The 12,255-nt window shown below is 31.6% G+C and overlaps 1 protein-coding gene across 1 annotated transcript in view; it reads right to left on the bottom strand.

Annotated features, from left to right (window-relative positions):
- Nucleotides 1–2,513, bottom strand: part of BMP5 (bone morphogenetic protein 5) — a 164,343-nt gene extending 161,830 nt beyond the window's left edge. The window contains exon 1 of the mRNA XM_003769172.4: nt 1,283–2,513. Within this exon, the coding sequence (XP_003769220.1) occupies nt 1,283–1,775 (493 nt within the window). The 5' untranslated portion in view covers nt 1,776–2,513. The remainder of the gene's footprint in view (nt 1–1,282) is intronic.
- Nucleotides 2,514–12,255: the final 9,742 nt, after the last annotated feature.

The following is a 12,255-nucleotide window of genomic DNA, read 5'->3' as shown; positions in this document are numbered from 1 at the left end:
TATATAGACATTCTTTGGCCTTTGAAACCATATGACTTTTGGGGAAAATATATTGCATAAGAATTTTTAAAAGATAATTTCCTGACAGAGCTACTCCACTTTCAAATTAAGTTGGATATATTTTATAAAACCAATAAGATAATCGATATAAAAATTTAATTCTTTTTTTGTCGGTTAGACTTGCAGATAAAAATGTTTAAGTTTGAATATTAAAACATCACACAATTTATTTTGAATAATTCTGAAAGTAAAAACTTCTATTGCTATCAATGTATTATATAGAAGATTTTAGTGAGATAATTAACTAAAATTACATTTTAAACCATTATAATACTAATGGTATTTTTAGGATATTTATAATAGAACTAACAAAACAGAAAATGATTTATCTGAAATCAATTCTGAATATTTTCCAATATTTTAACATCGTCACTAACACTTACTAATTACCAACACCATTAATCTTGAATTAATGTGTGTTTGTGTATCATAGCATAGACAATAATAGTACTAATTACAGGGATTTTCATTAGAGGGAGGTGGATGGTTTAATCTCAGGATTTAAAAGAAAGATTGCATGGACAACAACTGTCATCAAATACATGCATTACATTTTCCTTTCCATTCTCAAAACAGGAATATATATTGAGTATCTTATTTCATAAAGTATTGGTCTGTCTCTCCCCCACTTTCCTAAAAGAAATGTCATATCAGAATTACTTAATATTAGTACTTTTATAATATGTTTTAGGTATAATGAATTCAGCTATAATAGTTTTAATTACAAATGTCTTTCCTGCAAGGAAATTTTTTAAAAAGCTATAAAAGATATGCATAATTTAAGATGCATCTAATATATTTTTAAATGACAAACAAAATTAACAAGTGCTTTCTTACTTCTCTCATCATCAAATGCTCCTTTTTCAATGAACCTTATAATTGTTCTCTTAGATTTCTGCTTTCTACAATAGCATCTGTTTGTTCATATGTTTAGGCATGGTTGAGATTTTAACAAGTTCTGAAAAGGCTCAAATCTACTCAAACCATAAGTGTTTAATTTTAACTTTTTTTATACTTAAAAAACATGAGCTTTGCTGCCTAAGGCAAGAATTTACATTACATCAATGAAAGAAAGGAAACAGAAGCCAGGAGAGGAGAGTTATAGAAAATGACTTTATATAAACATGACCACCTACCATGAAGCTACTTCGCCATTAGTAAAACTTCCACTTTGTAATAACTTGGATTAACAATAAACAAATAAACAAATAATATAACATACCTAAATTGACAAAGCTCATGACCATGTCAGCGTCATTCAAAAAGTTGGTATCATGTAGGCTTGCCAAAGGAGGACTTTGGGTGGTCAGAGGTGGAGTGCGAGATAATTGTATTCTCTGAGAATATCCATTGGGAGATGCAGGGTATCCCTTTCTTACTCCTCTGGTTTCTCTTCCCATGGATCCCCTTATTGAATATTCCAACTCCTCCTCGGCATCTTCTTCACTTGTCATGGCATTGTACAGATTCAGCATAAAAAGAGGAGCAGAAGAAGCTTGCTTTCCAGGTGAAAATGGTCTGGGTCTGTGAGGTAAGCCCAAAATAGAAAGAATTTCCCTCTGAATTTCCCTTCTTTCATGATTCCGTAGCCTCCTATAAATAAAACTGGAGTGAACATGATTATCTCCTAATCCTCCTTTTGCATAACCTCCTAGAACCCAGCAGCTCCATAGCAAACCAACAATACCCCTAAGTAAAAGTACAGTCAAATACATTTTTCCCCAAAAGGAAAAGTTTTTTGTTTTTTGTTTTTTTGGTGGTTGTTCTTAATTCTTATTCTCTTAAAATCTGAGTTCCTGAGAGGTATAGTTCCCCAACAGCTGAAAAACAAATTTACCTATTCTTCATGTCAGTGACTTTTCTAAAGACAACATCCTTAATGATTTTCCTTTTCTATTTTAAGTATTTTGGAATATGTCAAGTTGCGATTATTCCTAAGAAAGTTGAAACTCGGATTTCCAATTATCCACAGTTGTTATAGTTTGTACTGCATTTATGTAGCAGAAGACGGCTAATATGATTTGGTCAAATGACCTATGCATTCCTATAGAAATGTAAAGCAATCAGCTCTTTGGTGTTTGGATTAACAAAAGTTGATCTTCTGATAAACTGCAGTTCCCAGAGTTATCTTCACTTGTTTTAAACTTCTTCACAACCCTTGTGTTCTTTCCAAGACAAAGTCCTGAATCACAGATCTATCCTGATCTGCACCTTGGTGCTGTCATATGTATTTTTCCGGCAGCTTGGTGATAACTTTAACATCTTTTGGGTCCTCTTAGTGTAAAATGAGACTTAAGGTTGTACTAGTAAAGTAAATGTGTTTTCCTGAGTTTACTTGCAAACCTTCTCGAAAGTCCATTCAACTCCTTTCTCCTTCTTACTGTTATTTCCACCTCCAGCAGGCACAAATATACCAGCCTCTTCAAGAGAGATCTAAAGACTAATGTAAGCACAACCCTGCTGGGAAAGAAGAGGCTTCTCATTGTAATTTGAAACTGGTAAAGCAAAAAGACCTTAACCCTTTGACTGCCAGAAAAAAATCTCCATTTTAACATTTTGTAACCACACACCTAATTTAGCATTATGCTGCTTTATGTAGTTAAATTCCAGAATATGGATATTTTCACATATGAGAATAAAAATTCTAACTGCTGTTCTTCACAGAACTCCTTTGGGTCTTTCTTTTAAAGAAACAAATTAGTACACTTCAAAATGAAATCCTGAATAATAACTGAAATGTCATTGGATTACTAGGCTTTATTTCTGACTACTTTTCTAGTTTTTTATTAAATTAATAATCTAAAGTTTTATTCACTAAGAGTATATGCAAAATAAAAAACATTTTCTAAAATTTAGGTAAATTTTCTGTTTTTAAGTTGTATTTGCTGGATCTTCTAAATAAAACTATGAAATCTGGCATTAGGAAATATACTCTATCCAACACAGTAATAAATATAACAATTTGAAGGTTATGACAACCTAGGTTTAAAAAGTTTAAACTAATTTTTATTTTGTAAAATTATCTACTTATCCCTTTAACTAAAATTCTCCTCTGACTCTCTTTCTTTCTTTCTCTCTCCCCTTTATATACATATATACACACACATACATGTTGTGCTGTGCATCTGTACATAGGAATCAGTTGAAACAATATATAATTGTACAGTCTTTTAACTTTAATCTTACATGGGATATTTTAATGGTTAAGTTATCTATTTATCAAAAAGCATGTGACTTTTCTGCACTTTTCTGAAATTATACAGATTCAAATTTTACTTTTTTCTATTTTACTTTTTCTAAAGGCTGATGAAAATCTTTGGGAGCCACTGGGAAAAGTGAGTGCATTTTAAGATGTCTTTAGCTGATCAGAGAAAATTAGTAGAGTACAAGTTTATCTTTAACCCTTGATATTTTAGCCAAATGGGTATTTTTACATAGCTATAAATTTTATTACTACCTTTTAATCATAGGGAATTATAGATCTCATTGTTTCAAAGATAATCTGATATCATTGGGATAGTTTGAATCAGATTCTAAAATCAGCTAGACAATGTCAAGTTTTTCCTTTGGGTTTGGGTTTCTTTTTTGGGGGGGGGGGGGAGGAATGGAGGAAAACTATGTTTTCTTTATTTTTTCCTCTCATTTTCTCTCCAAATATTTTTTACAAGCTAGCTTGTTTTCCTCAATGATCTAGTTTGTTGACATTAAACTTTATCAAAGTAATCTTATTTTAAAAAATTGACTTTTTTGTTAAAATGTTTCTCACGAAAACTTTGTTAGGATGATTGTCATTTCCCTCACTAATTTTTTTAATTGACTCAGGTTAAGTGCTGTATAGCAACAGCCTCAGATTCACAAAGTTCATAGAATATCTTTGAAAAATTGAATAATCTAAAGAGTCGTGATACAAAATTATTGGGGTTAAGTGCAGAGATACCATTTCCTTAAGAACTGGTCTACAAAACCACTTAAATACTTCAAATAACTCTCTTAGTATCCAAACCAAAATGACAATTTTGGTCACAAGTATAACTTTAAATAAAGTACTTTGAGGCAGAATGCCTTTCTCTTATATTTACAAAGCATATCTTAGATAAAGCAGATTCCTTTATTTCTCTCCCAATTTATTTTTTTTTCAATAAGCTAACAAGATTATAAATTTTTTCCCCTTGACCCCTAGTAGAGGTGCTTCAGAGCAAAAAATAAAGTAAAAATGGGATATACTGGAGTAGAAAAAAAACATTATGTCCTTCCATATGTGTATCCCATGATTATGCACAAAATCCATGTGAAGAATATCAATGTTTCTTTTTTTCAAATGATGATTTATAGTCTCACTCAATGTAATTTCATTTAATTACTTAACCAGTTATATAGGATGTTTCTCTATTTTAAAAAATTATTTTTTTCATTTCTTAAGGGAAAAGTCAAAAATTTTCCTTCTTATTCAACTTCCATAAACTTCTGATGACAATCCCTATATTTAAGAAAGAAAAGGGAAAGAAAAAGCAAAATGGAGGTAGGAGGTGAAAAGAAGTATATCTATAAATTTAAATGAATAATACTAAAAAGCAGTTACTAAGCTTAATTCTAATTAAATGAAACACCTATATAAGCACATCACTTGAATTCCACATAAGGTTTATCTCTAAGTATGAGAAAGTACTTTGAAAGATAGAATGTGTCAGGTTACTGCAAAGTTTATCAACTCAAAATTATGAGACCAAAAGTTATTTTCAATTTAGGGCATGCTTGGTACCAATTTTAATTTGGAATAATAGGAAAAGTGATGATACGGCAAGGATTAGGAAAAGCTTAAAAAAGGAAATTTGCTAATGCATCTCCATCTCATACCATTCCCTAGTTGCCTTTCAATTATCTTAAAAGTCCTACCTGCTTGAGATGAATGAAAGTGGACATTACATCAAAGACTCCTGAATAGGGATATGATAATCACTTGTAATTAAGAAAAGTTTTTTTTTCCCATTATCACCCTTTCTGTTAAACCAGGTGTTACCAACCTTTGTGTGGCATGAATACCTTTAGCATCTAAAAGATGTTCCCTAGTATGGTATATAAATATATGGCAAATAACATTTATTATCTTATTAAACTTTAATAAAGGACATAGTGCTGGTGGGAAAGAAAATATTGATTGGAGAGAGAAAAATTTACAATGCTAAAAAACGATGTACTGAATGATGTTTCTACTCAAAAAATAATATATTATATTTATTTTATATGTGATTATATGTGCAAACTTATTAAAGGTCGTCATATGGGAATCAAATAAAGTTGGCAACTCCAGTATTAAAGGGACTCTAACCCAATGTAATTTTACAAGTTAAGTCTATAAGAGTACAAACTGACTTTCAGTCTGAGTTCTTTTTTTTTTTTTTTTTACTTTTCCCACAAGTGAGTTTAAAAAAGTTGTGAATCATTATATGAATCTGCATCAAAATAGATGAGTGGTTCAAACAAGAATCATTTCTATGGAAAACTTTGCCTAGTGTTAATAATAGTAATAACATAATAACTAAATTAATGATACAAAGTTAGCAAAATTTTGCTTCAGCATTAGTCAAACAATATTTGTCTATTATTTGAGGTTAATAAGATTGAACAGAAAGATTCGTCTTTGTGAGTTCAAACCTGGCCTCAGACATTAGCTGTGTAACCCTGGGCAATTCACTTAACCCTGCTTGCCTCAGCTTTCTCATCTGTAAAATGAGCTGAAAAAAAAAAAAAAAGATAAACCAGTCAGGTATCTTTGGTAAGAAAACACTAAAGGGATCACAAAATCAGATATGACTAAAAATGACTAAACAATACCATGTGGACATGGCCTTGGAGAGCTTCAGTGGAAAATTGCTCTTCTATTTTGTCTTTGTGACAAGAGTGAAATGCTTGATGAGACTAGGATTGAGAAGTTCAGACAAGGCATACTCTTCCTAGATCCTGTAATAATAATGGAGTTGTATACAAGTGCAAATCAGAGCTCCATCTGCTGTGTTATATTGCCTCCAGTTTATTCTCTCTCTATGAGCCAAAAACATTGCACATTTATAAACAGAGACTATATTGTGCATAGTAGTGGTCCAGAGGAAGGCAGAGTAGTGCTACAACACCACCATCTGACTTAGATTTGCTTGCAGTAACCTGAAAGGGATTTTAATAGCTGGACAGCATAGGCTGTTTGTGTGTGTATATGATTAGATGTTCTTTAGAAGACCTGGGCAATGAGTAATAAAATACAGTCACTAAGCACATTTAAAATGTTTCTTATTATTTTTAGTGGAGGAGGATATTATTTTATGTTTGTAATATGCTTTTTATCATGTTTCTATTTATGTAATAAATGCTTAGTATCACTTTCAATGGAGAATGGGGTTCCATTGTCCTTTCTAGGAGAAAATGTAATGATAAAAATGCTAAAACTGATTAGTAGAATTCTAATTAAAGGTTGGATGGCACATAACACCTTAGCTTCAAGCTGATGACAAAACATCAGATAAATTCAACCAAATATCCAGATGTTTTAGCTCCCTTATGCCAAACATCCTGATTGAAAGAGTTTGATACTAAATTAACCCACCTGGTAACTAAAAAGTCATGTAAACCATAGCTGGACTCAACAATAAATTGCAATACTGTATAACAGAAGAATTTATTGGGAAAAAATGAAATTAATTTATAGTCAGGAAACTTTTGCTTGAATTTGATCGGTTTGTAAGAGATTGATTGATAAGAAAATTTTTATTCCTCTCCTAATATTAAAAAAAAATTAAGAGCATATATCTTTCATTGATATTTTAAAGACAGTTTTATTTGATTGTTGGAATTGGGGTAGGTATGGATCAGGTACACTAGATGATATTTCAAGATATCTTTTTATCATTTTATTCAGCCCTATTCATTAAGGTATCATAGAGACTTTCACAAAGACACTTGGTACATGTCTCATCTGAAAGTAAGCAGTTTCACTGTATTCTACAGATGAAAGACAAGTGTTATATCTGAGTAAAAAAGAAAATCCAATTCTGCTGAATCACCAATACTATATCACTGGGTTTATATGGCTGCATGCTAGAGTGCAAGTAGGGATGTAATATGAAAGTAGATGAAAAATTCAGGATGAGGTTATCATTTAAAGGTAAATAGGGGATTATATTTGATCTTTGACTTAATAGGGAATTTCTGGAATTTAGTGAGATAAGGGATTATGTAAAGTTGTACCTTGGGAAAATTTCCTTTGTTGATGTGATGGACAAGACCATCTTTACAAGTAGGTAGAATAGGTTGCTGTCAACTTCATATGGCTATAATGACCATTAGATCTTGAAGACTTGGAAGTCTCCAATTCTATTTGATTCAATTTAACAAGAATTTAATAAGCAATCCTATTTGCTAGGTACTATGATAGATGCTCAAAACACACACATACAAAGTTCCTTGTGCAAATACAGACATCTTTAAATTCTTATCTATTCAGCTGTCAGTTGTTTGTTAATCATTTTGCTGGGGATTAGCAGAAGTGGGAACCAGAAATGACATTCTCTCTAAATAGGGAAGAGAGTAGATGTTTTCTTAGGAGACGATAGAGCATTGAGGACAAACTTTCCAAATTTTACAATTATACAGTGGGTGGACCTTCTTTATGGATTCCTCAGTCACATAATAACTATTGTTTACATGTAACATGTCACATAAGAACATTGTTTACATTTTACAGCTCACAGAAAAGGAATACTACTGCCCACTTTGTTCAATGATTCCATTTAATTCCATGTAAATTTTTCTTCAGAGTAAAATCTATAGAGTTTATATGAATAATTCAATTATAGTAAAATGAAAAGTAGTATTTATTTAAGGAAAAAAATATATATATACCTATTGTTGGCATTTTTTAATTGGATCTGTGACATCATTGTTATATGGAATTTCAGGTAAAAACCCTCCTTTAGCTTATTTACAGTGGCACTTTCTCTTAGTGTTGGAGCAGGAGCTCTTAATCTTTTTTATTTCATAGAACCCTTTAGCAATCTGAGGAAACTTATGAACCCTCCTCAGAATAATGTTTTCAAATAATTGAAAACAGTTCCAATTTTTAGTTAGAGGTCATTGAAAATAAAGATGTAATGTTTTATCATCCAAGGACCCCCTGAAATCTATTCACAGACCACTTTAGGATGCACAGACATTAAATTAAAAGCCCTTCTCTAAGACAATTGGCTGGAGACACTGAGAAAGTCAATATTTTGCCCAGAATCATAATATGAGAATAGCCTACAGGCCAGTCTTGATTATAGTCCCCACTATAAATCACTCATTTTCTCAATAATTGATCTTGCCTTTCTCTTATTTTTTGCTCCAGAAAATACAACATTCAGTAAAAAAAAAAATCTATAGTTAATTCTTACAACAGCCTTATGAGATGGAAGTCCAGTATATTATTTTAAAATCATTGTCTCAACAGCTTAAGGACAACAAGGTAAGAATGGTAAATTGTCTGTCAATAAGGAAATCAAAAGCAAAACAAATAACAAACAAGAGCAACACCTTCTCCAGCTCATTACTTTCTGTTCCTAAACTCACTAGTGTGGGATAATTATTAGAGTGATAGACATAGAGTTAGGAATTCAAATTCCACTTCTAATGCTCATCAGCCATGTGACCACAAATAATTCATTTATTTAAGTTTCAATGTACTCACCTGTACAATAGGGATGATTACTAATCCTTATAGCATCCATAATAAATCATATGATAATTCAGTGTTTCATATAAAATAGTGGATAAAAAAGTATTTTATAAACATTAGGCTTTATAATTGTCCTTCCTGGTAGGTAAAAACAAGCAGAAACCTATATCAACCTAGAACCTAGAAGAAATCTTCCCATTTTATCCTTAGATAGGAAAAGGATATCTTTCTATTCAACAATTAAAAAGGAATAAGATTGGCAGGTCTCTACTACCCAATGTCCAACTAGTCTAGTTGTTTCTGAAACAAGTGTCATTGAATCCAACAGAGATCAGAATGAGCCATAATCTACCACCGTTCTAATCAATATATGGACTCTTTTTCTGTGAACACATTCCAGGAGCTTTATTTAAAAAAAAAGGATAATAGCTTTCTCATATTTCAAGGAACAAGGGTCTCCTTCATCTATATTTTGCTGAAAACTTGACAAGTGTCCCTAGGTGTATTTGAGTGGCTTTTTAACACTCATAGAAAATGATAACATTGGGGTGGATTGGGGATGAAAATGTGTGAATGAGAAAGATGGGCTAGTAGCAAAGTGATAGACTTAGAGGATTGCATTTCTCTACTAGTATCATTGGGATATAGTAGTAAGCATTGAAGGCTTCTTGGAGCAGCCTCTTCTCTCTCTTTTACCTTTTCTGGTTTTCTTCAGGTCTTAGCTAAAGTCCTCTTCCTATAAGAAGCCTTTCCCAGAACTCCTTAATTTTAGTTATTCTCTTTATTAATATTCCTAGTATATATCTTATTCATATACACAATTGTTTAAATATATTGTTTCTTCCACTAGATTATGAGCTCCCTTGAGAGCAGGGACTATATTTTGCTTTTGTCTCCTTAATGCTTAGCACAGTATCTGGAAGTTAAGGAATACACTGAACTTGGAATCAGGAAGATGAGTTCAAATCTCATTCTCAAACATCTACCAGCTGTTTAATCCTGGGAAAATCATTTAACCTCTCGCTACATTCCTTAATTGCAAAATGTGGATGATAATAATAATAATAATATTTACCTCACAAGATTGAGGATCAAAAGATATAATATTCATTAAATAACTTAACATAATGCCTGTCACTTAATAGACAGTGGATAAATGTTTGTTTTTGTCCCCTTTATCCCTGTATGTAGTAGGCTTTTTAAAAAAAGCTAGTTAATTGACATAGTGGTTGGAGCATTGGGTGAACTTGTAATAGAACATAGAGTAACTCAGAAAGGACAGGACTGGCTGAATTCCGATCTATATTATTAGTGTCCACATACAAATTGAGATCATTGAGATCATCAATCTCTTTGTGTATTTGAGTATTATTATTAGAGACACAGCTTATTTGATAAAGCCAATTTCAAAGCATCACAGGATACTATTTCTATTTTCCCAAGACATATAACAGAAAAAAATGATTTTGATGATGGAATAAGTGCATTTTTCTTACTGATTTTGAAAGGTAGAAAAATGAAACTTCCTCAAAGAAAAAACCTTGACTTTGGATGAATAATATGTTCCATAATGTTACTATTGCCAGCTGCATATTTGAAAAACAGAAATAATGTTTGCTTATTTTCCTTGATTTGTGGTATAATTTTACTTCAGGAAAAAATTGTGTTAATGTTAACATGCATCTATCTATTTATCTATCTATGCACTCACATATAACCTGTATGTGTGTATGCATATATATATAGTGTTTCAAGAGTGTTCATGCAGTTTTAATATAGATAGATAGATATGTATATAAGTATGTAATATATATGTGTATATACACAAGCACATACACATACATACATATTATTTAAACAGACATTAAAGCTATTTTGCTGTTTTCAGAAAATTTTGCTTGGAAACTTAACTTCAGTATCCTGACTATATACTACAGGCTCTCATACATGAAGTGCTATAATATTCCACATTGAATAAGCATTTGTTTCCTCAAACATCTGTTTGTTAGATTGTACTGATAAGGTTCTTGTTCAGAAATTTCTTTGATCTGAATGTAGTGCACGTACACTAAGTTTTCCTCCATTTCTTCACTGGGGCAAGGAAGTGATCTGGGATTCCCAAAGGCTAAGCAAGCTCTGGTGGTTCCTGTCAATTCTGGATTGTAAGTCATCTAACATTCAAGGACTAGTCTAGCTATGAATAGAGACTCTCAATACCAAACTGGCCACAGATGAAAAGTTATTGAGCTAGCAACGCATGGCGATTGTACTAGAGGAGTCACTATCTGTATTGGCGGAAGGAGTCCCCACAGTCAAAGAAATAACATTCTTTGAATATCAAAATCATGAAATGTTGAAAACTATATAATCACCTTCATTACATATAAGATAGCATTTTCATGGATCCATGATTTTGTCAATATGAACTTTTTTATTACATATAACTCAATACATAAATAAATACCTTATGTAATCTTTTAAAAAACCCAACAAAATTCATATTTGCTTAAAAATCCAATGATTTCAGCCTGATATCACTTAAAAATCTGTACTACACTGAATATTGAACTTTAACAATTTCCTTCCACTTCCCAGTTTTTACAGTTCCCTGGTTGTTTCTCTGTTGAAAATTTATTATTTTTTTCCTTGCTGAAATCTATATTCTCTTGGTCATATCTTTAGTCTCACTAGTTTACAAAATACTCTTTATCTTTGTAACTCCATTTAAGAAAAAAAATCTTATCCCCTCTATTTCTCTTATCTGCAACTCTCTTTCAAGTGAGTAATTGTGCTGTCTTTATCTCTCACCTTTCACCACTCCTCTTTTGGAACATGGAGGGAATCCATTTTCTGCCCTAAAACTAAAGTTTCACTCATTCCTTTTTCTGACTATAGCAGTTGCATTTTCTACAGCTACAAATATGTTACCAAAAAAAAACATAAAACAAAAAACAACAACAACAACAAAAAACAATGACATCAGAGTGTATTATAGAAACTGTCTTCTCTTCTGATAAAGACATTTAGGTCTATAATTCATTTAGGTATCTATCAACCCAACTTAAAAAGCTCTCTAATTTCTCAGGTCCAGATATAAAGTGCCTTGAAATAGTTACATCATTTAGAACCTAATTCTATTCAAAACAAAACCCTAAATGCTACTGAAATCTACAGATGAATAGTGAAGAATTGAACAAAAAAAAATCCAATTAGTTGCTGATATGTTTGGATTTTCTTAAAATAGTTTCAATTTTAACACAAAGAGGATTATTCTCAAATCTTACTATTAATGTTTTTTGACAACAAAAATAGGGCTTTTCTATAATGAGCACATAGTAGCCTTATATAAGGAGACAACCCAACTATTGTTTTCTGGCAGATTATTATGGCTCTGGGGTTTGCAAATCCATTATCCTTTGTACATTTATTTTTCAAGAATCAAAGTAGAGCCAAAATGAGAAACTATTTCCAAGTCTATTCTTTTCTGTTCTTTG

This window comes from Sarcophilus harrisii, chromosome 4, assembly GCF_902635505.1.
Source record: "Sarcophilus harrisii chromosome 4, mSarHar1.11, whole genome shotgun sequence".
Classification (NCBI taxonomy): Eukaryota; Metazoa; Chordata; class Mammalia; order Dasyuromorphia; family Dasyuridae; genus Sarcophilus; species Sarcophilus harrisii.
Note: the sequence above shows the minus strand (reverse complement) of the source record. Positions and strands in the feature narration are given on the sequence as shown.